We start from the raw sequence: 26,226 nt of genomic DNA, 5'->3' as shown, positions 1-26,226 counted from the left end.
AACCTGCCCCCCCCTCCGAGTCCAACTGTGTGGGGCTTTGCGGCTCATGAGCTGCATGCAGCGGATTCGACCTGCCGCGCCAATGTCTTCCGCGCCATTTCTAGCGCCCCCTCCTTGGTGTGGTTCCCCCCGATGAAGCCGCTGGCGTGCACAAAGACGCAGCCAGGGATCCCGCTGGCCTGAGAGAGCTCCTCATCGCGTAAACCACACCATTCGGCCAGAAGCGACAACCTGATGGGAGAGAGAGAGAGAGCCAAGAGTGACTGAAAGAAAACCCACAAGCTTTGAATCTAGTATTATTTATCATGTTTATAACCATACTTTCCTCAGAGGAGCTCCAGATGGCATACACAGTTATCCTCCCTTGTGAGGTTTGGAGCTTTGAGGGTTAAAGAAGCTCAACAGTTCGCTCCTCCCACAGGGAGGATGTGTCACAACATCCGGGTTATCTGCTGTATGCGATGTCTTTGTGATTTATGTGACGCACCGTTTATTTTCTGGTCAGTCCTACTTTCGGTTCTGAACCGGAGAGACCAGAGCGATGATGGCCTCCCACTCTCCGGGAAAGCGGCTGCAATTTATATGCTTGTAATAAAGCATACTTGCTTTGAAACAACCCAGACGTTGTGGGAGTTTAATTGCTGGCACGAAAGGTACACACACCGTTGCGCAAGAAGAAGTAAGAAGTTTGAACAAGCACTGGAGAAGCAGGAGAACGCAGAGGAAGCGTTGCTGGACACCACTCCAAGTGCTAAACTGGTTTTAAGGCTTTTCCAGTTAAAACCAAAAGCCCCACATCCCTATTTTATTCCCCACAATAACCCTGTGAGGTAGGTTTGGCTGAGAGGCTGTGACTGGCTCAAGGTCACCCAGCAAACTTCATGGCAGAGTAGGGATTTGAATCCTGGTCTCCCAGGTCAAAGATCAACACTCTGACCACTTTGCGACACTAGGTCTAGGAAGGGCATCCGAAGAAAATGAGACGGATGATATCCAACAACAGTGGCAGATGAAATTGATGGGGCTATGCTGAACTGACTAAAATGACCGGAAGAATCGGAAATCAGGAAGACGCAACATTTTAATAAGGAATGGGGGGGGGGGACAACTGTAACTTATCTGAAAGACCATTGTAAACAGTTAAAATCGTTAGTAGGACTGGAATATCACTTGTAGTGTAAAGGCTGAATTATGGACACAACGGAGAAGTAAAAGATTTGGATTATTAAAAAAAGATGCGGGAGGAAATGATTTTATTAGGACTCCCAAAGGGGAGGATGGAAGTCCAGGAGATTCCTTGGAATCTTGTTTTTATGATTTATGTTTGATATATATCTGTAAAATTTCAATTTGAAGAACCAATAAATTTGTGGGGGGAAAGAGGAAGAGGGATCTGCTTTGATTTCTTTTAAAAATTGTCTTCACTGACAATGAAAGGCTTTCGGGGGGGGGGGTCTTTCCCAGTTTTACCTGGATATGCCAGGAATTGAACTTGGCAGCACTTTCATGCAAGACACATGCGCTGCCAGAAAGCCAGAGCCCTCTCCCAAGATACTTCATAAAGACTGAAAACAGACAGGAAGCCTATCAAGCGGGTGGCCACGTTATGTTTGCTACAGCAAAAACACCAGTTTTTGAAAAGATGACAACTCATTGTAGTGACCACTTCACTATTTGAAGAAGTTGGTTCCAGCCTTATGTCGTATTCGATTCATTAGCCCGAGGGAGTGGACTCTCGTCCATAAATTCATGCCACAATGAATTTGATAAGTCTCTAAGGTGCCACAGAACTCTTTCCTGATCTGGCTGCAACAGATTGATAGAAGAGTTTTGGAAGAAGAGTTTGGATTTGATATCCCGCTTTTCACTACCCGAAGGAGTCTCAAAGCGGCTAACATTCTCCTTTCCCTTCCTCCCCCACAACAAACACTCTGTGAGGTGAGTGGGGCTGAGAGACTTCAGAGAAGTGTGACTAGCCCAAGGTCACCCAGCAGCTGCATGTGGAGGAGCGGAGACGCGAACCCGGTTCCCCAGATAACGAGTCTACCGCTCTTAACCACTACACCACACTGGCTCTCCAACAGCAGGGGTAGCCAGCAATAGCAGCAATAGCCAGCAATAGCAGGGGTAGCCAGCGTGAACTACATTTCCATCATCCTTGAACACTGGCCATGCTGGCCGAGGATTATGGGAACTGTAGTTCAAAACATCTGGAGGCTGCCCCATTGATCACCCCTTTCTTTAAGGTGACAGAATTATTAATCAGGTTTAAATAAAAATGTAAGTGTAGGGTGCAAGGGGGAGAGATGGTGTCCTGAATTTGGGGGCTCCCCAGAGCTATGGGGAGCATTTCAAAATGCTCTCCCCATCCCACAATATAGGACACAAGTGGGGAGGGGCATTTCGGAGCCCTTGCTCACCTGTTCTGGAAGGTGTGCAGCCCAGCAGGAACACACTGTACCCGCCACTGGCCTCCCAGATCCGTGTACAGGACAAATTTGAGAGGCTCCTTCACGCCCAGCTCTTGCTCTAGGTTGAAAAGGTGCTCCTTCCATGGGCAGCCACCCTGGGCCAACACCAGAATCTCGCCGCTAGGGTCAACCTGCCAAGGAAGGAGATGCATGTCATTCATAGTCAGTCACCAACTGCGCCACCTTAATGACACAGACATAGGAGAACTATGTGCAAGGTGGTGAGAGATGTCCACCAGGTAAGATCAGGAAGCCTACTGTTCCAGAGTCTTGTGCAAAACCTACGGGCACCATCAGGCCGCTGGAGGTCTTAACCTCTCCTCTTTCTTTCTTTATTTCATTTAAAGTTTCTAGTCCTCAATATTACGTGCTCTCTCTGCTTACGGCTCCACAACTGGAGGGGGTGCAAAGTGAGCTTCCGCCAGGGTGGAAAGCAAGAGGCACAGCTGTGTACCCTTCATCTCCACCCATGTCCTCCCACCTGCTAGGAACACAGGCCATTGATCCATCTAGGCCAGTATTATCTACAATGACTGGCAAGCAGCCCTCCAGGATTTCCAGACGGGGGGACTCTCCTGGATCCCACCAGCACACAAAACAGATGCTCAGTCACATAGCTGTGGCCCTTCCGCTTCATGCAAACACAAAGCAATATAGTTACATGTGCACACATGAAATTGAAATTGCAGTGTACACTGTCCTCCTCCTTGGGGAGCCACCTCACGAGAGATTTCATCTCACGAGAAAACAGGTGCTTGTGAGAACAGGAGCTGGAAGCACATTCAGAGGTGTGTTGAGAGTACTTTAGCCCTCCTCTTGCCAGTGGTGGTACCTCAAAGCGCTGCTGGATGGCCTTCTCCACAAGGCTGCGCGCAGGAATCCAGGCACGGTAATAGTAATCGAGGCGGTCCAAGAATTCGTTGCCTACCAGCTCCATGGCCTTCCGGAAACCAGGCTGGGAAACAAAGCACAGGGTCGGCAAATTATTTACTCCAAAGCCATGTGGAATCGCCCCCTTGGGTCATGCAGGCTGCCCCACACATGCCTTAGCTACTGGCCTGTTTGCAGAGTGCAAGGTGGCGGCCCTGGAAAACCTCTCTCAACACCGCTCGAGATAAGCCACCGACTCGGGTTTTTAATCTTTGCTGCTGCCTCTTTGCTCCTTATCAGCTGAGATTTGCTCCAGTGGGCAGCAGAGACACGTCCTAGCCAGTGATGGTCAGGCAAAGGCAGACACCAGGCCACAGATGCCACAAGGAGCCTGGCCCTCAAAGGAAAGAGATTAGGGCGCTGAGCTGCGGTGCCAGACCCCCCCCCCCCCCCGAGTACTTGAACCCGAGTTGGCAGCAACGGGTGGAAAAAAGCCTTTGGGAAGTTGGAACGGACGTCCCAGTACAAATTGCCAGTCACTTTGTGACGTCACAAAGCTTGACTAATCTGGTGCACACACTCACAAAACACCTTGAGGCCCTCTGCTCACAACTGATTCATGCAGATTAGAAGAGGCACCAGTGCCAATATAAACTGTTCATCCATAGATCTCCAGAATTAACCGCTGAGGTCGCACTCTGTGGTTCTTAAGGACATTCAGATGTCACCCAACCAGCTCCTCGTTTAGTGAAAGGCTCAAGTTAACAAATGAGTGTCATTATTTTATGCCTGAAGCTACTTGGAGGTCTATTTACTCCTTCGTTTTCCTAACTGGGATACAGAGAGCTGGAAAATACAAATACAAAATTCAAATCCCTACCTCGGTGTCTTGATCCTTGTCATTCCAGCGGGGGTTCAGGTAGGCAACCCTGGAGCTGACATTGGTGGTCATGGCATAGCGAGGTTCCCCATCCCATTGGGAGATGCCGTTGTCTATGGCGTCAATCTCTTCCACAAATTTCTCGTACAACTAGCGGGAGGGAGAGAACAAGAAAGTTCAGTTTAGTGACCTGCCCTGGAAAATTAGGTTTTGTGGATCACAGAGAAGTTGAAACCCGGGTAAGAATCAGCTCCCACACCCGCATACTTAAGGGGCATGGCAGATACTTCCCAAGATCACATTCAGCAGCGAGGGCATCAAGGGGAAGCCCCACAGATATACACATACTGCAGCAGTGCTGGATCAGTACCACCAACGCCACTACAGCCAAGGTGGCTAACCTGTGGTCCTCCTGATGTTGCTGGACTCCAGATCTCATCACCCCTGATCATTGTGGCCACATCAGATAACAATACCCAAGTCTAGCTCTGCGCCCATTTAATGACAGCGTCCTGCTGTGATGACCTCATTTGGTGTTTCGTATTGGCTCCATTTGACGCCGCTCTAGAGCACACAGCCTCCAGTTAGATCGCATGCTCAAAACAGTGACTCACACAGGAAGAAAGGGGACCCGAGGCGGATATTTATTTTTAAACAATGAAAGAGCAAGAACTAATTTGGCCTCAAGAGAGAAATGTACCTCCTATCTCAGGGGTCCCCAAACTAAGGCCTGCGGACTGGATAAGGCCCAAGGGACTTTTTTATCCAGCCTGTGGCGACTCCTGCCACCGCCCGCTCTTACCGGCGCACATCCGGGTCGGAGGAGGCCCATGCACATGCGCACAAGCTGTTTCAGGTGCTCCTCCAACCTGGAAGTGCGCCGGAAATAGCGTGTGCACATGCGTATGGGCGTGCACTGTTAGAGATTTCAAAGTGCCTACATGCAGAAAGTCAGCTTTTCATCTGTAGCAATTACCAGTTGGCAGAAAGCCAAGATCTGCTCTCTCTCCAGACCCTTAGCAACGACCTGTGATTGGTCAATGAGTTCCTAAAGAATGAGCTCTGTATGAGAGCTGTGTGGTTGGTTGTTAGTGGTGTACTGAAGGTTGAGAGAGACAGAGAGGAGAGGTTTTATGTTTTGTTTCTTTTATTTGTAAAGTCTGTACATAGTAACTTATGGATACTAGTTGCTTCAATAAATACTGTATATAGTTATCCAAGTGAGTTTGCTGAGTTCCTGCGTTGTGCTGTCCAGTTAATGCTCAACAGCCAGAAGCTTCCAGAAAACCTGCGGTTCACTCTGCTGTGTCCAGGACTACGTTATTTCCTGACACTAAATCTTAAGATGCACTCCCCTGCCCTCCGGTCCACAGTGCAATCAGCGCTGGAGACACCAGTCCGAGGCACGGTAAGTTTGCTGAACCCTGTCCTATCTTAATTCAGAAACATGGGGTGCATTGCCCTTCTTACACCTTGGCACAAAATACTTTGGAATACACCAAAGCAGGGGTGGAGATGCTGTGGTCCTCAATGCCCAGCAGGGCCAATGGGCAGGGATAAGGAGATAGGAGTGCAGAAATACCCAGTGGGCCACAGATTCCGCATCCCTGCAAGAAAGAGCCAAGGGGTTGAGTTCATTCATTTTTCCTATCGTTCCAGAGGATTTTGGTGTTGGGAAGGGATCTCACAAATATGCACACACGCAAGTACCTTGTCATAGAGCACACGCACGACAGGATCCTCCTCCTTGAGGCCCAGCTGGTTCGCCAAAATCTCAGAGCCAAAATGGGTGTAAACCAACCCTGCACTGCTGAGTTTGGTCTGCCAAGGTTTATCGGGCTTCAGGCTGTGCATGGACTCCCCGAATGACCTGTGGGAACAAGGTGGGATCGGGGGAGTCAACAAAGAGCAGCCCGAAGGAGGGAGGAAAGCCTGGAACACTCCCCTTTTCCAAGCAAATAATACCAACCACAAGGAGATGAAAATTTCCCAGGGCCCCAGACCCAAAATTCTGAGACCCTCCCTTTCATATACAAACTGCTGCAATTAGTGTGTGTTATTAATGAGCAACTCTTGGAAACAGCAGTGCAACTGGAATATTGTAAGGAGGGAAGTGCATTGTATATCTGGAACAAGCTGTTTAAGGAAACAGGGAATGTGAAAGGGAAGTAGTAAAGGTAAAGGGACCCCTGACCATTAGGTCCAGTCGCAGACGACACTGGGGTTGCGGCCGTCATCTCGCTTTATTGGCCAAGGGAGCCGGTGTACAGCTTCCGGGTCATGTGGCCAGCATGACTAAGCCGCTTCTGGCGAGCCAGAGCAGCGCACGGAAACACCGTTTACCTTCCCGCCGGAGCGGTACCTATTTATCTACTTGCACTTTGATGTTCTTTCAAAAAGCTAGGTTGGCAGGAGCAGGGACCGAGCAACAGGAGCTCGCCCTGTCGCGGGGACTCGAACTACCGAACTTCTGATCGACAAGCCCTAGGCTCTGTGGTTTAACCCACAGCGCCACCCGCGTCCCATGAAAGGGAATTAGGGGCACTTAAATATGCATGTCAGTTTGCACAACTTTTTCAAGTCACCATGGTTTTCTCTCCTTAGTTAGGGCTGAACCTCTTACAACAAAGATGGGGAGGTTGTGGCCCTCCAGATGTTGTCGGACTACAGCTCCCATCATCCCTGACCACTGGTCGTGCCGGCTGGAGCTGATGGAGCCCAACATCTGGAGGGCCACAGGCTCTCTGTGCTGATGTGGCTCTTTCTGTCTCTTTGCTCCCGGGCTTGTTGTCTTTCACCCTTTCAGTTCTGCATGGACTGCACAGCAGATGAGAGGGTGGTGGGCAGCACTAGATAGGATAGGACTAGATTTGAAAGGTCCGAAGGTTAAGGGTTTCTAGGAAATGATATACAATGAATTGAAAAAAAGATGTTGAAATTGACCATTCCCCAAAAAGCTAAAGCCTTTTGGTTGGGGATAATAGGGACGGAAATTCAAAAAACAACAACGCCCGACTAACCTTTTTATGTATGCAACAACTGCAGCTAGAACTTTATATGCACAGAAATGGAAAGACAAAGAGACTCCCCGCAATGGAAGAATGGCTTATAAAACTGATGGACTATGTGGAAATGGTGAAACCGACTGCTAAAATAAGAAGACAAAATGGTATCTTCATAGAAGAATGGAAGGCATTGGTGGATCACCTATCAAACTATCATTCTTCTATGAAATCATGTGCAGGATTTGAGATATGAGCAATGGAAGAATGTGGAGTATGGATTTGGGGGGCTTAGAAAATAAAGACAGTCAAACCTATGTTTCCGAATGCCTCCATTTTGGAACATTTCAGCTCCCGAACGCCAAAACCCCGGAAGTAACTGCTCCGGTTTTTGAACGATTTTTGGAAGCCGGACGTGCTACACGGCTTCCGTTTTGAGTTTCCTATATTGTATTGAGGCTTCCGCTTTCAGTTTTCAGTTGTCAGTCTCCCGGAACAGATTACATTCGATAACTGAGGTTTGACTGTATAGATGTGTTTTAATGCAGCTCTTAAGGGGGAACAACAACAACAACACCAGGGAAGGTGAGACAGGAAGTCAAGAAGAAAATGTGTGACAAAAAAAAATGAGATATATGTTTGGAGTTATGTAATAATTTGGAAGATTTAATAAAAATATCATTTTAAAAAAAAGAGAGATTTGAAAAGTCCACTGCCAGGGTAAGCTGCGGTGACCTTGCCATTCCACTAGCTGCCAGCCCTGGGAGGAAAGGCTGCAGGAATGAAACAGTACCTCTGGTGATGGTCGTAGCGATGCTTCTGGGGGTCATACTCGCCCCCAACGTCCACCACCACATCGCACTCTGAGAGCAGCTGAGGATCCCGTGTCCGGATGATCTCCGCATCCTGAGGGCACAGCAGGGTGTTGTAAGAATTTTAGGGTATTTTATTTATATATTAATTGTTATTAATGTACCAAAACAAATAAGGCCACATGTCTGAAAACCAGCACAGGAAGACAGGCCTCACTCCCAACTGACGCAAGTATTTCTTTGTCTCAGGAACAAAGGGGGGGGGGTTGCCCCTCCAGCTACTCAGCAGCCCTCTGCCTGAGTGATAATCTCTGGCATCCTGATATCTGAGTGTCAGACAAAAAGGTGTGATTAACTTGGCTGGGATATAGGGAAATGTAAATATCTTTTGTTTCACTTGATGGGTTTTTTTGTGGAGGGCAACAGGCATGGGGGCAGGGTCCAAGATGCCACCAGACCCTCCCAATTTGTGATGTAATTCTAATGTATGGAGGGGTGGTCTTGAGCTGGAGGGGGGGAATTTCAAAAGTCTATATAGGAGCTTGCACACCTTTGTTAGGGGTCTTTTGCTTGCAAGACACCCTGCTGCAGCAGTAATAAAATACAGGGCAATCGCCTTGCTTTGGGAGATTCTGTATCGTCTCTATTTTATTCATAAGTGCTCTTGAGAGGAGGGGAGCCCTACTAAGGCTCTCCCCCAGGTTCATGGACTCCCTTCTGGGGTTGAACCTAATTTTTATAACAAGGGCGACAACAAACAAAAGCCGTGAAACCAAACGTCTATTCCAGGCTGTCCACTTTGTAGTTTATGATCTCTATCCCTTCACAATTTCTTGGTCCCTTCAGGTGAAAAAGATACACAGGATGAATAGCTCTGACTGAGACCATAGGACCATTTGCTCCTGTATGCAAGCCCTTGAGTTGATCTTCGTGAGGGTTGTGCTCCTGCATGGTGATGGCTTTAAAAGCAAACAGTTTCTAGCTCTCATGACACTGAAGACAGTATTTAAAGTATATGAGCAAACATCTGGTGAAATCTCAGAAAGCAAGGGGAAGGCTTCCCCCAGCTTCTGTCCCCAGCCCCCTCCAAAGTTTGGTAGAAGCTGTATAAATTATGAAAACTGCAAAACTACTTGAAAATCTGCACAATCCATATAGGTTCCCTGGTGCAGAATTCTAATTAAGTGCAAAATACACCAAGTCCTAATAAGACGGAAATCCTCAAATTGCCTTTCTGAAGGGAGTGACCCAGCACCATTCCAGTCCCACAATGCTCCTGCTTCCTACCTTGATGCTATTAGGACTTGGTGTGGTTTGCAACAAATTAATGGCAACAAAAACTACAGTGGTACCTCGGTTTACGAACTTAATCCGTTCTGGAAGTTCGTTCTTAGACTGAGGTAAAGTTCGCAAACCGGGACACTATTTCTGGTTTTGTGGAGTTTGTAAACCAAATCGTTCGTAAACAGGACTGTTCTTAAACCGAGGTACCACTGCACAGGGTCTTGTGGCACCTTAAAGACAACCAAATTTTATTGTGGTGTAGCATTGGTGAACTTCATCAGCTGCATAGAGTGTGATCCTCTGTTGTCAGGTATATATAGACACCTGGATGTAAAGGGAAAAACTGCCATCTATTCTGCTACTGGATCAGATATGGGGAAAGTGCTGGGATCGTGAAATTCTCTATCAAGGGTGCAAGACACCCAGAACGGCCACTGACACCAGCCAGGAGTTGTAATAACTACAATTTAATAACTTGTGCTTGCTTTTGCTGTCTTGACCAAAGGGAAGGATATAAAATACCGCAAACCAAACAAGCTACCTTCTCTACTATTTACCTCCAGGTTTTACACGCGCAAGCACAGATTTACGCCCACGTGCATTTATACCGGAACAACTAAAGATCGTATCTCCACGTTGCGGTCCCAACCAGGACGGGACACCCACCCACACCCCGACCCCCCATTTATACATAAATGCACACTCATTCCAATTGCACGGATGGTGCGATTAGCTTAGCAATTCAAATATTTGCGCAAGTGCATTGCCCGGGGGAGTTGCGTGGCGAGCGCGACTCGGTGGTGGAACGTCACGTGTGAATTGAATCTGGGGTGTGGGAGGAAAAGGAGTTTTCCGAATCGAAACCGGGTTAAGGTCGCAACCCGAAACTCGCCTACATCACACGTGCGGAGGGGGGTGGTGTTTACTTCGGAGTAAGCGGCCTGTGCACAAGAAGACCCCAGCTGCGTACCTGATAAGAGGGCAGCAGCCGCAGGAGGAAACACGCGAGCGCCTCGTCGCAGTGGAAGGTGCCGCCGTGGGTGCCGATGCGGGCCGGTCGGGGGCGCTTCGGGCCGGGCATGAGGCTGCGAGTCAAGCGCGGAAGCCCAGCGAACACGCAGCGCATGCGCATAGCGATGGAACGCCGGCCCGGGAAGGCGGTGTTTCCTGCCTCCCGCGCGCTCGCCCCGCCCGACTCTACCGTATCCCTGAGACTCCAAGCGCACTACAATGTCCTTGCATCGCGTTTCCCAAACTTGGGCCTACAGCGGTTTATGGACTACAACTCCCATCATCCCTAGCTAGCAAGACCGGTGGTGAGGGATGATGGGAATTGTAGTCTATAAACTGCTGGAGACCCAAGTTTGGGAAATACTGCCGGGGATGAACCATCAGGGGGATTTTATGAAAAAGCGGGCGGGGAGTTGGAGCCATCAGCCTCGCAACGCTTTTTCGTCGTGTCTCGTAAAAGTAACGTGAGGAGCGCCCAGGCATGGTCTCGGGGCGCGTTTCTCAAATGTTTAAAGCCCAAGTTACACACACAGGCCACTGTGGTGGGTTGCATGTCGTCTTGCACAGGACCTGGGTTCAAATGCTTCCTCAGCTGCGCATGCTCACTTTGGGCCAGTCAATCCTTCCCTTTGTCTAGCCTACCTCACAGGGTTGTTGTGAGCCCTCCTTAAGGAAGGGTGAGGGTTGTTTTTTTAAAGCAGCAGTTGTTCCACCCACCCGCCTTCCCGAACACAAATAGAAGCCATGTGTAAGTATACTTAGGGGACGAGCATTTTATTCTTTTTCTTCCACATTTTTTTCCAAATTTGAGAAACCTCCTTCCAAAAAAGGCAGTTTTCACTGCTAGATGAGCGAAAGAGTCCCGCAGGCCAAACAAAGCGTTTCCTGCTCATGCAGAGTGTAACAGGGACTCTTCTGGCAATGCTTCTCCCCATTTTCTAATGTTTGGTACAAATGATGGCAGACAGCAGCATAGCTGTCAACTTTTCCCTTTTTTAAAGGGAAATTCCCTTATTCCAAATGGGATTCCTCGCAAGAAAAGGGAAAAGTGGACAGCGATGAACAGCAGTGATTTTGAATAACCTTGTGCCAAAGTGTGTGTGTGTGTGCAATTGTGCAGTTGAAAGGCTTCCCCACAGGTCATCTAGTCCAAACCCCTGCAATGCAGGAATCTCAGCCTGCATCCAATTAGAATGCACTCTGTTTCAATGTTTAAAAGAAACTGCCCAAAAACCATGTTGAAACACCTTCTTTGGGGACAGAAACTCCTCTTCTTTGCTTTCATTTGCAGGCATGTTTCATCTTTGAAAATATCATTGAAGTACTCCTTTTCTGTGTCTGTTACTGAACTAAGGCAGGTTCCAGTGTGGTGTAGTGGTTAAGAGTGGTAGACTCGTAATCTGGGGAACCGGGTTCGTGTCTCCGCTCCTCCACATGCAGCTGCTGGGTGACCTTGGGCTAGTCACACTTCTCTGAAGTCTCTCAGCCCCACTCACCTCACAGAGTGTTTGTTGTGGGGGAGGAAGGGAAAGGAGGATGTTAGCCGCTTTGAGACTCCTTCGGGTAGTGATAAAGCGGGATATCAAATCCAAACTCTTCTTCTTCTTCTTCCTAAATGAATTATCACTATATATTAGATAAGAACTACTGACTCCTATGGACACACCACCACGACCGGTGCAAGAATGGAGCAAAGTTCTGTGTTCATTTGGATTTTGTTCTTTGAAGTGTGAGGTACTGTATATAACAGGGAATTGGTGCAGCCAAAAACGTGGTTATGAGCTGCTCAACTTTGCCTCAGAGAGAATGAAGTGGCAACCCTATTCTACTTGCCTGTGAGAGTAAACTAAACTAAACTCAATGGGATTTAATTCTGAGCAGACATGTACAGGATTGCCCTGTAAGTAAATCACTCAAGTGAAACGATTTTTCTCTCACAAAGCAGTATGTTTTTATTAATAAGGTAACAGCATTCTACACTTACAACTACGAAAACAGTATTCAATCATTCTTTGTCCTGTCAATAAAGCTCTGGAATAGGTTTTGGTTTTTTAAATATTAGATCTATTTATCCATTAGAAAAAAAAAGCCCAAAGATGTACAGAGGAATAAAAAGATAGCATTCGCCTCTAGGTCTTCATCATCATATTTACCACCACTATAATTAAAATATAGATTTGTCTCTTTAAATAATTCTACTGATTTATTTATTTTTATAAAGTGCATTGCATGATTTAAATTACACAAGGCAACAAGAGATGATTTGTGTTTCACATTTGGAAAGAAGCTACTCCTCTCTTATTGTACAGGTTTGGCTTTCACATGCAGACTTGGCAAAAATAAACCCCAGCATCTCTGAAAAAGAGCAGCTATGATTCAAATATCACTGTCCTTAAAATGTCTAAAATCCAATTTACATTTTACAATAGACCATTTTCAACCCATATTAAATAGCTATTTACACATTCAATTATACCACAAAATCTGGTGCACATTGTTCAGCATAGGCAACATGAATGGATTTAACACAGGAGCTGGGTATCAAAACCACTCTCCCAAGCTGCTGGGAAAATACAGCAGCCTGGTTTGTTTTCTAATGACTGCAAAGTCTTCTATCCTCATGGCTTAGGGTGGACAACCAAAAGACAACACCCCCCCCCAAACAAACAAAAAACCTCCTTAAAAAAAGTATCACAGGAAAAACAGCAATAGATCTGTGTGAAAGATTCACAATGGAACTAAGAACTGTCTTGACTATAAAAAAAATCCTACAGGGAATCAAGAGTAGTAGGGAACAGAACTGGAAGCAAGGCAGATCTGGAAAAAATGTCTCTACACAGACCCAATCCCCCTTCAAAGCTGGCCTGTTCTCCACCGGCTCCACCAGCACCTCCAAAACAAGAAAGAAAATCCAGATTTCCCCTGATTGTTACATCGACAGAGGTCCTGGAAATGCAGGGGGGGGGATTGACTTGATGTGGGAGATGGCCATAATGGAACAACGCCAAAAAAATAATAAAGAGGCTCTGAAAGACTCTTCAGCTCCCCCACGAGAGAAGGGAAAGAAAAAAGAGGATCCCTCTGTATGGGAAAGATTGTCCAGGCCGAAAAGGAGATTTCTACCCAAGCAAGAAAAAGGGAAAAAATAGCAACAAAGAAGAACAGAGAAGCCATCAATATTGAACCTGTCCCCTCCTCCTTCCAGTCCGGTTATATACTTTCCTTCCTGCCCCCCATTCCCCGATAATTTGCCCCCCACCTGCTGCCAACCCCTATCATAAAATATATATTTCACACTAAAATAAAAAATAAAAAATGCAGGGCTAGCTCATCTACATGCAGTTTAAAATAACACTAACAAGCACATGGGTTGGGGGACCACTCCTCTCTTTTCTACATTGACAGAACAAGCATTATATTGATACCTCCATCCCTTTAGGCTTGAGGGTTATTTCCTGAGACAGGATGGAAATCTCACACCTAAGACTGTGATTCCTACAAATGTTATATGCCTTTTCGTTTCAGGTAAGCCCCCCTCTCCCTCCACCCCTTAGCCAAAGAAAGAATGGCAAGGAACTGCTAATTTCCTCTTTGCAAATAAGCCTAACAAGCAAAGCTCCACACAGAAACCTCTCTCGGAATCGGCAGCCTGTGCTCTAACTTAGCACAACTGCTTCTCACATTTTGGGAGGCGGGCAGGGTTTGCAAAGTCCACCCACTCAATAATGTTCTCCTGGATAAGCAGCTGGGCATCTTTCAGCACAGCTGCACATGCCAGGGAACTGCATTTGCCACAACTCCCTGGCGCATGCCCACCATGTGTGCGCAGGTGCCCATCTCCCTTTCAAACCTTATGGCGCTCATGGCAACAGCACGAGGCTGAAACACTGCTAACCATGTAAATGGATGTATGCTTACATGTGAAGTCAGGTTGCAAATGCCACTACAGTATCCAAAATGCCCTAAAAGATCTGTTTTATTTAAAACGTTTGACAAGCCTTTCTGAAGTAGCTGAATAAAGTGGCTGATATTTGCCCCTGCAACTCACGTGGGCTTTAAAAATGAGTTTGGAAGGCTTGCATTACAAGCCTATCTATCTAAAGAGACATGAAGCAAATGGGTGCTTTCTTTTCGTCCCCACTGCCAGGCTGCAAACGTCTATGAAAAGGGAAATAGTTGTACTGTTTGGGGGGGGGGGACACCACAGACTTACTCCATGTGGGTGGGCTGCCCTTGTGCCAACTCTCCAACGAGCATAGAAGGAAGTTAAAGACTTTGATGAATCCTACCAAATCCTAGTAATTAAGACTAATTTTAGAGTAAAAGAATCTAGCCATAACTTTGGGAGGAACCGATTCATTGCTCTGGAGCAGACTCAAAGCACTTTGCACAATAATTGCTTTCTACCCTTCCCTATTACCCTACTGACACCTAGTGAGGAAGAGGGAGATTTCAATCCAAAAAAAAGGAAGCTCCCTGCCCTGCCCTGCTCTATTCCCATATGCAAAACCCTACCAGCACAACCCCAAGGATTTGTTAAACTAAGGGGTTCAATGTGACCTTCCTTTATTCACGGAACTGAATTCTCATCATCTCACCAGACATTTTAAGTGACAATCTGTAGCTGTGCATACAGTGTGCAAATTGCAGCTATTGCAGTAATTAAAAAAACACACAAATACAATAGCACATTGGTGAATGTACACTATGTGTTTGAAGAGAGTAGTACACTTGTACGTATTTGATGAATAGGCCACTATCTATCAAGCGACTAGGAGAGAACGCCTATATTCATCTTTGCTCTCTCTCTGTTGTTGACAGTTAATTTTACATTTCTGTTTTGTACAATTAATAGCTGTGTGTCCTCCAATCTTACTTTTGGATTCTTTGGGACCAATGAAGCTACAACTAAATATCCCAAGCAGGTTTTTGTAATGAAATTATTCCATTTAATTATTATTGGCAATGAATTACTTCCCTTTTCAGCACACAGCTCACATGTGCTTTGTTTTTCCAGAGGTCATATAGTCCAGGAGTTGTCAAACTCACGAAATGTTAATTTCAGCTTCCCTGAGTGTTACTAAGGGCTGATTATGGCTCCAGCACGGAGACATCTGAAAACCACCTCTGCAGAGTACTTCTCAATATGATGGCTGGGATATTTAGGTGCCACTTTGCATGTGGCTTATCCTGATAAAGGGGGTTTCCCCCTTGCCACTCCAAAGTAACCCAAAGTGATCCTGAACAAACTCAAGCCTGCTGGCTAGTTGAGAAGCCAGTTCTGTACCCCTCTTGGCAGCTGGTCGTGCTTGAAACAGGATAAGAACTAACGCTGCAAACCGGACAAGAGTCCCAAGCAGGGCTTTTGGCTAATAGGGATTCAACTCCCAGTGTGTCTACACCAGGGCACAGTTAGGTCAAATATAATTTCCCTCCCATTACAAATTTATTTAGTGACAACAATGTGCCAGGCACGTTTATACACACTAAAAAAAAAAGTCAGAAAGAGACACAGGTTATTTATTCCTGTGAACTGTAATCCAATGCACTCCCACCAATGGTTTTGGAAGAGGTGTACATACGACATTATCTGTAATCCATCTCTCTCATCCATCTCTCCTGCATTTTGATGCATTTCCTCCCCAAATCACCCTCGATCCAAATTAAGCAAAAGAGCAACCTAGCTGCGTTTTAAGGTGGTAATGTGTACACAGCCTATGTTTTTCCTGTTTATTCTTAGGTTAATAAATACTTTTTATAGTACTGAAGAGCTCTGAGGTTTGGCACAAAATCATGAGAGGTGAGGGGAGTTGACATTTTGCACCGAGAAGAACAGTTACTCTTCCGTTACTCTTCCCTGCATGTTACAGTCATTCTGAACCGAAAGCTCTCAACGTGTTAAAAGAAAGAATATCCCATGTCCAATCCATCACAAATCTTAAAATTGCACCAACTGTTATTCAACCATTCACCTTCCATTCAAGACATAGCACAGACATTTCAGTTGCTGGCTTGAAAAACTCAACATTGAAGAAAGCAACAAGCGGTTTCATCATGGCAAAGCAACAAGTGAGAAAGCTCTTTAGTTTTGATAGGCAGGAGAGAAGGGGCTAGCTTGCGAATTGCTGCTCAGCAGCAATGCAAAATATGAGGCTGAAGATAGACAAACAATGCAGTCCCTCTGGTAGTGTGGAAAGAAAAAAAAATCAAAACTCTTGCCGACAGAATATACAAAACTTCAACTTGGGCCAAAGCTCTCAGTTTGCCACCAGCGGGAAGCTGGGCTGACTTCTCCCTTTATTTCAACACATTTCATTCCCAGTCACAGAGTCAGGAGATCTCATTGCCAAAGACTTCAAGGACCAGCGGAGTGAGCTGCATGCTGTGCTCAGGAAGAAAGGAGAGGCAGCGATATTGCTTGGAATGCTCCTCGTTCAGGCTCCGGAGGTCTGCAAGTTTCTGGATCATCTTGGGATATAGCAAGCGGTTGCCTGGAGGAGGGTGTCGGCAGAGAATGTATGTCTGCAGGATGGCCGAAAGATGATCTTGGATGGACTCCACCAGAGCAGTGTCCTGAACGCCAGGGCGGTCTAGGAACAGAAAACATAAACACACCTCCAGTGACCAGGGTAGGCAAAAATACAAAAACAACAAGAGTCTTCTGTTCACTCTACTTGTGGTTAAGTTTGTCTTTCCCCCTCTTTTGTGTTCTGAATACTAGTTCCCGACAATCGGCCCATGCTGTCTGATACTAGTTTCCTATTATGGGCATCCCCGCAACTACTCTCAGAGCTACTAACTCGGCTCTTAAAAATCTACAAAACATTGCTGAATTTGCAGTTACACTCACACAACCTCTAATACGTTTCATGCCATGTGCCAAAAGCAGAGAAGTGAAATGGAGTATTAAGATCTGAGGATTGTGAAATACCATGTTTAATTTCTGCTAAAATAAAGCAGCAGAAGATATCAGACCAGGTCTCTTTTGCATGTGGGGAAAATGGGCACCGAGCCTTTAAGAGCAACAGTTCAGATCACTGAATGTAGCTTAGGTTGTGTTTTATGCAATTATCAGAGCTGAGGCTCGTGTTACTTTCTTACTGCCCCTGCTGCTTGTTCTTAAGTTACTAAAGAAAGCAGCCATCTCCTTCCTTTTGCAGCTTTTATAGCAGGTGGGGAACCTTTCCCAGCTGCCATTTTTGCGTGTTTTATGGGAAAGTGCAAATTGGGTAGATTTGCCTATGAAAGCAAAATGAAGAGAATTTCTCTCCCCTCCCTAAGTGTCAACAAATGATTAGGATCCTGAATAAAAGAGTAGCAAAGACTCCTGCATGATCAATGAAGGAGGCTACAGCTTCTCAGTATTTGCCAAAGGGTAAGGGACGCGGGTGGCACTGTGGGTTAAACCACAGAGCCTAGGGCTTGCCGATCAGAAGGTCGGCGGTTCGAATCCCCGTGATGGGGTGAGCTCCCATTGTTCGGTCCCTGCTCCTGCCAACCTAGCAGTTCGAAAGCACGTCAAGTGCAAGTAGATAATAGGTCTACCTTCCGGCGGGAAGGTAAACGGCGTTTCTGTGCACTGCTCTGGTTCGCCAGAAGCAGCTTTGTCATGCTGGCCACATGACCCGGAAGCTGTACGCCGGCTCCCTCGGCCAATAAAGCAAGATGAGCGCTGCAACCCCAGTCGTACGCAACTGGACCTAATGGTCAGGGGTCCCTTTACTTTTAAGGATACATTTGTTCTGTACTGTGGAAGGGATAGTAAAAAACCCAAAACAAAACCCAATCTTATGGCTTATATTTTTCCTTCCATGTACACCCATCACTCAAAATGTAATCGTGGCAAAGCAGATGCTTGCATTCTTTTCACACAGGACAGCATATACCACTGTGCATGTTATTTCCTATATAGAAATTATATCCCAGAAGTGGCTCGCTTATAGATGCCACCCATGGTTGGTGCTGGTGGGATAGGATAGCCAATTAAAACACAGCCTGAAAAGGCAAAAGTTTCTCTTACCAGGAGAAAGGATGCAGATGGCCATGAGGAGAACATGTTCTTCTTCATGCAGGTTCAGCTTCTTCAGGTTGATCTGAAATTTAACAAGGGGCTCAAGCAAGTCCAGGCTATGGCCAGCTGAAACAGAAACACATAAAACCCTTTTGAGAGGCAGGCCCTAGATTCTTGATAGATTTATCAGCTAACGTGAAACAGAGCAAGAAGCAAAATTAAACATAAACTCAAGACAAATAACTTAGCACACGTGGACTGGTCAGCCAATGTATACATTCATCCTGCCTGGAGACCTCACAAAAGAGACGAGTTCGCTCATGCTTAGTTTTCATGATAATACTATCCTCTTTTCAGAACAGGAAAAGCTCCAGTCCTGGTAACTTCCACATATGTTCGGGTACAAAATGAGTGTCAAGGAATATATATATTTTCAGATGTCTTGTTACAATTTTTACTCACACGTTCAGGAACTATTAAGGGTCAAGAGCCTTCCCTTCTGATGTGAGTGCTGGTGTTTGCACACACTCTCTATCAAAATGAAGCAGTCACTTAGGTATGATTTTACTAAATTAACTCCCGGCCATTTCAGGGTTGCCTAGCAATGATACATTCTGACACCTCCAATTCTGTGACTTTGGCTCCATTTTGCAAGTGCCATGGCATCTTCAAATAACTAGGGGTTTGAGAATTATAAATACGGTGGATATGATGGGCTGCTGGCACTTCAGTTGTTGATGTGAACAGAATATCCAAACTGACGATTCACCCATTACTTATAAGAACCAATTTATATGACTGCTTTTTGAACTTCCCACCTTCTCCATGCTGGAGAAGTTACTTTTGACTATCTGCGGGTGGAGAACAGAGATGGCAAAGTGGTTGTCTGAATGCTGAAACAGGCACCCAGTTTTTTATTGAACACACCACACAACACTGTTTTTTGCTAGTGTTTGTAGTGGCATGTTAAAAACTGGAACTGAGTCCATTATGAAGCAATGAAATGACCCGCCTCCCTACCCAGTTGCCTAACTGTAATGACTCAATGGTGTCTTCACAGTTGGGGAAAAACCTGAAAAGGCAATTGCATGAATTGGTTCCAAAATATCAATAGACTAAGTGAGAAACACAACTCTCCCTCATTCTTGGATTCATCACCTAACATCCATTATTTCCCAAATTATATCTTGCAAACTATTTTGCACAACCCAAAAAGCAATATATAAGTATTTTAATCAATAAATTAAGCAAATCATTGGACCACTACCTCACGGATTGTACTTCTCCTAACTTTTGCATTATTTTGGCCTTCTGTAGGCCTTGAGTTGTATCTTCTAGGGATAATAATACCTAATATTAATAGTAAGCAAATCAAGATGAGACAAGCTCATTTCGGTGGCTGCTCCAGAGCAGTCTTGTGCTTGACTGGAATCTTATACCATTCACACCCGAAACTACTGTACCTTGAGTGACATCGCTGATTTTGTATTTGAAGTCATTGCTGCCACAGGTCCAGGACATATCGTCCAGTGAAAATGACTGATTTGAACGGAGCATAATTACTTCAATGACGCTGGATTTCAGTAGAGCAATCTGGTCCTCCGCTGTTAGATCTCTACATTTAGGGAAGAGAGAATATATATCTGAAACCTCAAAGCATCCAGCATCATAACACTCCATTATATAGGGGTTAGAACTGATTGTTTGCTTTCTTCCAGCTCTACAGTTAGCTGTGTGATACTCAAAGGAGCTCCCTCAGTGAATAATTGTGCACTTCATCATTTCACTGATCTCATTTACTCAACCCCCTGAATGTCGGCCTCCAGTCACCTCTGAAGAACCATGTGCAACACACTATGGGTTGGTTCACCCATTTGTGCCCACAACACATTGACTGTAGCATATGTGAATTGTATCCCCCAATTCTTGTACAACACTTTTCAATGTAAATAGCCCACACATTGGGCTAAGTGCCATCAAGTGCTGAGTAATCCATGCACAACTCATAAACTCCAACTCTGAGCCCAGTTAAATTTCCCGGCTTGACATGACCATTGCTTGTCATTGTGGGAGTGCAGTGCTGTCCAGTAGATAGGAGCAGCTAAAGTTGAATCATGTCAATTCATAGCTGATGGACATCCTGCAATGTGCGGGCAGATAAAAGCTGAGCAAATCCTCACTCAACTGAGCCATGTGTCAGAATTATCATGGAACAGCTCCATTAATGCTCAATGTACAATGAGATTTCTAAATAAGCAACCTTACTGCAGGCGAAATGGATGAGGAGAGTGAGTAGCAGAGGCATTAATGACATTGATGTTCTGGCTCACAGCCCTATTGAAGGATTTACTCAAATTATGTCTCATCATAGAAGGCTGCTGGGAAAATGTATTTGAAGTTCCTAAACTTACTGAGTTGAAAAATACCGTTCTCCTGGGGAAATGATTTCCTGTATGTATTTATTAATACTGTTTGGTTGTTTTCAATTTTTTAATTTTTGTTGCAACCAACCCAGAAGTCTCTTTCTGGAAGCTGTGTGGTGTGGTACAATTTTTAAAACGAATGTATTAAACACACACACACAAATACATTCAAGGGAAGGAAAATGCATCGGACCATTCTGAAAAAACCAAAGCAAGCATCCTTACTTGAACCCTGGAATCATTTTTGCAAATCCAATCACTTTTTGGATGCTGTAGCTAACAAGGTCGGCCACGTGAGGCAGCATAGAGAGGTGTGAGAAGTCCATGGACATGGTTGCACTTTCATCGCTGTCATCACTGAGTTCCACACTCGATAACATCCTGGGCTCTGCAAGATAGAGAGGGGAAAGCACCCAGATTAAAATTTTAATTTCAGATGTAGGGCTTTTCTTGTTTTTAAATCAAAAGCTAAGGTGTTAAAAAGGCCTTCGCTAACAAATGTATTAAAGGTTCCTGTGAAAGAGGATTAAAGTTCAGCAACTGAGCCACAAGATGAGAGGGGGTGGGCTGTGCATCGTAAGGAGCTCTGATCTACAAGACAACGGGAAACTGAATCTGGCAAATGAGAAAACAAATCCATAGCTGGAGATACCATTCCTGGATTTGTTTGCCATGTTTATGGAGGTCACTTGGCAATCTTCACATTACCTGGGGAGGAGCTGAAAGTGTCTGAAGAGTCTTCTGAGGAAGAGAAACCTTGAGACATAAGAGAGGAAGATCTGCTTGTGCTTCTTCTGCCTGAATCAAGTCTCACAGGAGGCTGAAACAAAAAAGGGTACCATTCCAACTATTTGTCAATTGCTCTTTTCAAATAACACCTCTGTCTGACCCCACCACTTTAGTTCTATTTACTGGTAAATCTGTGCACTGACAAGGCCACCCGCTAAGGAAAAAAGAATGATTTTACACAGTGCTTTTTCTTTTCTTTTAGGGGTACTCTCATTTTCCTACTCATATTGAAATACTGCCCCTCAATGAGGCCAAACTTAGATTCACAAAATGTTTAGGGGTATGCGTACCCCTGTGTCCCCCCCAGAAAAAAGCACTGGTTTTACATCTCTAAAATATGCTTAGAGCTTTTCCACCAATGAACCAAATGGGAATTGGGGCCAGATTGATACAGAATACTTTTATAAACTCCCACCCACTACGTTTTACTTCTTTCAAATTTTGCCTGATTCGTTTACCCTGTCAACCCATTTCCTTAAGATTGACGGTTCCCCGGTAAAAATGTTTCTGATGTATCATGATTTTGCCCCAACATGGCTAATTTCTATGGTAACGTAGAAAGGCAGACTTAGAAATACACACACACACACACACACACACACACACACAGTACATTATGAGCCAGATAGCCACAACAAATATGATTTGATGTCCTTAGTCATGTAAGATACTTAATTATCACATTTGTGTCATTTTCAGGGTGGGGCCAGGATCTGAAGGGTACTTGGAGGCTATAATCCCATGGTGGAGGTATTTGTTTTGCTTAGAATATTATCAGATGGCAGAGAGAGGGGAGGAGGGAAGTCTATTGGGAAGTAGTACAAAACAACAAGTGTTACCAGCTCCAAGTTGTCAAAACCATGAGTCAGACAGAGCTGGTTCTCTTTCCCCCAACTTCTCTCTCTGCCCCAGCCCTTCTCCCTAGCTCCTATGTGCGTCACTCAGACCCCAAAGCTGAGCTCCAGTTCCCAACTGTTTCACTAATTCTTACCAAACAGGAAGGAGTTGTGGTTGCCTCAGCCACAAGTGCTTTCTCCTCCCTTCTCTTTCTTCCTCAGAACTGAGAAAAACAGCTGTTTCAGGACGTGAGTGCAGCTGAGGAAGATGTGCCAACAGGTGGCTAAATGGTACACCTGCCCACCAGAAGCCTGGCATTCTGGTATCCACACCGTCCAATGGAGTAAGTGGCTTCAGAGTTAGGCCTTCAAAAACAAGCAGTAGGCTCAGAGGCTATGAGATCTGAAAGCACCTCACCCGCAACCAGATCATATTGATTCAACGCACATGTTAATTATGGCATTTGATAAGGCACCAAAAATTTTTATGAATGCCACCATTCAAAAAGCCTCTCTTAGCCAGTTCCAAAGGCAAAGGTAAGGAAATATCATATAGTTCACTCACAGCAGCTAGATTGCGGGTCTACCTAACTGGCTTCAGTTTGCAGGCTGCATGTTACTTTCTTCCAAGTGAGAAGGGATCAAAGGTTTCGCTGATTCAGAACTACTGCTTCAATTTACTTATTCCACCAGCAGATGTCCTACTAGTCACAGCTGTAATGAAATTAGAAGGAAAGTAGGGCCTGAAGCTTACCCGGAATTGGTTGAAATCAGAGTACGTGGAATCATAGGTCTTGCGGTGGGCTTCCAGGAGGATATCGATGGTCCGCTGTTGCTCCTCCAACAATTTGGGCTTTAGGCTCTCTTTCAGGGCTTCCTCTTCCTTCCTCTTCATTATCATCTCTCTTTTCCTCTGAACCTCTTCATCTGTCAGAATAACTGTCAACAGATGGAGAGATGCCAAACACATTTAACACTTAGAATCCATCTGCTAGAACAAGCCGAAGAGTCAAGAAACTCCAGGGCAGTCTTTTATAAAGACTTGGAGTGATTAGCACGGTGACAGTGATGTCCGAGAAGAGAACAAATAACTGAATAGACAAGAAAACCAACGACAATCGGTGAACCTTAAAACTTCATGAAATGTTCACAACTCATTTGCCAAGCGGGAGCAACATCCGCGTATTACACATCTGAGCAAGATGCTTGCTGGTCATAGAAACCTATCTCTTAAGTGTGCATGGCCCAGTCAAGACTCATACCCATGACTGCATCTGGTAGCCACTGTGAGAACAGGAAACTGGGTGAGATGGGCCACTGGCATGATCTAGCAGGTTCTTCTGATGTTCATATGCAACTCACAGATGTCAAGGAAACAGAAAGCCAACAGCATTTCTTTCCCTTGTACAATGATGTACACTCCAAAATGGGCAATGCATTTTCCGTATATACAGCTGTAAATAACTAGTGGAACAGTGCAGTGCAACTCCTTGAACATCAAGCAACTGAATGGTTGTGGATATATTTCCATCGCTGAGTATTGTGGCATTAGGGCCACCAATACCAACATCTTGAGCATTTCAGGATAGGAAAAGGTCATTTCAGAGGACAACGTGGCCTCTTGTGCCAGAATGCTATCAGAAAAACCAAAATTTTGCAGCCTGTGTAGACCTTGCAGTTACCATGCATGTAGATTAGTGCTGGCGGAAAGGCAACTACTGTTGAGTAAAGAGGGGCTACCACAGATGTCTACACAAGTCGTGTGACATTAATAGGCTATCGGGCATATTTTCAGCAAAGAGAGACAAGAGGTGGTGACCAAACAATTCAGTAGAATCAAAGTTAACTCCAAGCAGACTGGTGTAACTGTTATGGAGGGAGAAAAAGCCTCAGGAACTTGAAGTGCTTTAGTGTGCAAAAATGCACAAATTTCAGCAGAATTCCACAATATGCTGCTTTTTAAATACAAGATGAGAAATACCCTGTGCATGTTCTGTGGAGTAAGATTTGTAGGAAAATGGACTTGCATGCAGAGTGACCACACCACACATTATTTTGTACATAAAGTGGGCAGGTGTGTCTTGTCTGCTCTTCAAGTCAGTTGGGTTAATTAGCTCATATTTTTTCAATGATTGCATACGTGTTCTGAGGAATTACATGGTATCTCTGTAGCCAGGACCGGTGCTAGGGTTTCTTGTGCCCTAGGCAGACCACCTTCTGGCGACGCCCGCCCCCCGCCAAAGCCTGCTTTAGCGGGGGTGGGGGGTGGTGGAGAGGCAAGCAGCACCTCTCCGCTATAGTGGAGAAGCTGCTGCTAGCCCGTCTTGCCCCCCTGCCCAAGCCTGGCCAGCACCCCCTCCATTTTGGCACCCTAGGCTATTGCCTAGTCCGCCTTAATGGACGCGCCGGCCCTGTCTGTAGCCACGGCACACCTTAATCCAGGATTATTTTGGATACTTATTTTGTATCACTTGGATTGTTAAAGAATGCCTCTGCAGTTGGGACATGACACTGGCAACCTTTCTGGACCAGTGAACACATTTGGAATTATGAGGAAGTGTCATAGGTAACAGTCACAAAACGGATGTTGTTTGGAGTGAGGGGGAGCCACAAAATGGCTGCCACATTTTCAAGATCAAAGAAAGAGACAGGACTACAAAATGGTGCAGCCGTGTCCTCCATCTCAATGTGAAAAGTGCCTACACCAGCCACTCCAGTGCTTGCTCACAGAAATAAATTCTTAGTACCTTTCCTCTGTTCACAACAGATGGGATGGTAGGTGTCCAATTTTGGCATCCAATGAAATGTGGGCATATTCAATGTAGGAGAGGCCAAGTCAGTGCAAACAGGAATTGAGCAGGAAGAGCTTCTTGCACACTGCACATTGTAGAAAAGATATTTACTGATTTTGCATGGGAAGAATAGGAGATACTGGTGGGCATACTGGTCCCCACAGGTGCTATGTTGGCAACCCCTAATTAGAAAATGGTGGACTTAAATTATTTCAAAAAGATGCTCTGAGACAAAGAGACAGCGTGGCAGATGTCCACACTGGAAAGAAAGTTGGACTTAGAACCTGGGAAATTGGAGCTCATATCTCTCCTCAGCTATTGGTAACCTTGAGCAATCAAGTTTCTGTGCTTGGAAACTGGAAAAAAATGACCTATAACACAGATGTAAGGATTAATGAGACAGAGATTAGGAAGCCCTCTGCACGCTAAAAGTGTTATAAGGGTCAGCCTGCAATGTATCATGTGCAGGCATGAAAGGACACCAAACTGAGTTTTGCAGCTCAAGCCACTCTGTGTGTGTACACTAGAATTGCACGGCTCTTAGTGCCTTCTTATCTTCTTAGCTAGCGTGCAGGTATGAGTCGTTGAAGAAGAATGTCAGGCTGGGATCCATCCTGCGGTTGCAACTGGAGCAGAACCTGTTATGGTTTGAGAGTCCCATGGACTGCAAGAAGATCAAACCTATCCATTCTCAAGGAAATCAGCCCTGAGTGCTCACTAGAAGGACAGATCCTGAAGTTGAGGCTCCAGTACTTTGGCCACCTCATGAGAAGAGAAGACTCCCTGGAAAAGACCCTGATGTTGGGAAAGATGGAGGGCACAAGGAGAAGGGGACGACAGAGGATGAGATGGTTGGACAGTGTTCTCGAAGCTACTAACATGAGTTTGGCCAAACTGCGGGAGGCAGTGAAGGATAGGCGTGCCTGGCGTGCTCTGGTCCATGGGGTCACGAAGAGTCGGACACGACTGAACAACAACACCCATAACTTGCTATAACAACGGACTCAATGCTGCTAGGATTCCAGCAACCAAAGAAACACAGTTG

The 26,226-nt window shown here is 45.5% G+C and overlaps 2 protein-coding genes across 3 annotated transcripts in view; both read right to left on the bottom strand.

The window, feature by feature from the left end:
* Positions 1 to 10,473, bottom strand: MYG1 (MYG1 exonuclease). Its single transcript, XM_033138480.1, has 7 exons — positions 10,290 to 10,473; positions 8,017 to 8,129; positions 5,932 to 6,091; positions 4,222 to 4,371; positions 3,304 to 3,426; positions 2,421 to 2,602; positions 1 to 231 (listed from the first exon to the last, which is right to left on the bottom strand). Exons 1-7 carry the CDS (start codon positions 10,449 to 10,451, stop codon positions 45 to 47), a joined length of 1,077 nt encoding a protein of 358 aa, XP_032994371.1. The 5' UTR covers positions 10,452 to 10,473; the 3' UTR covers positions 1 to 44.
* A 4,406-nt stretch (positions 10,474 to 14,879) lies between these two features.
* VDR (vitamin D receptor) overlaps positions 14,880 to 26,226 on the bottom strand; it is a 76,923-nt gene continuing 65,576 nt past the window's right edge. The window contains exons 6-11 of one of the 2 annotated variants that reach the window (XM_033138478.1): positions 23,144 to 23,328; positions 21,473 to 21,584; positions 20,990 to 21,152; positions 19,805 to 19,956; positions 18,351 to 18,467; positions 14,880 to 16,920 (exon numbers count right to left, since the gene is read on the bottom strand). In XM_033138478.1, the coding sequence (XP_032994369.1) occupies positions 16,661 to 16,920; positions 18,351 to 18,467; positions 19,805 to 19,956; positions 20,990 to 21,152; positions 21,473 to 21,584; positions 23,144 to 23,328 (989 nt within the window). In that variant the 3' untranslated portion in view covers positions 14,880 to 16,660. The remainder of the gene's footprint in view (positions 16,921 to 18,350; positions 18,468 to 19,804; positions 19,957 to 20,989; positions 21,153 to 21,472; positions 21,585 to 23,143; positions 23,329 to 26,226) is intronic. The other variant, XM_033138479.1, reaches the window with a different exon arrangement.

The sequence above is a fragment of the Lacerta agilis genome, chromosome 2 (assembly GCF_009819535.1).
Source record: "Lacerta agilis isolate rLacAgi1 chromosome 2, rLacAgi1.pri, whole genome shotgun sequence".
NCBI classification, from domain to species: Eukaryota; Metazoa; Chordata; class Lepidosauria; order Squamata; family Lacertidae; genus Lacerta; species Lacerta agilis.
This window is presented reverse-complemented; position numbering and strand designations above follow the sequence as displayed.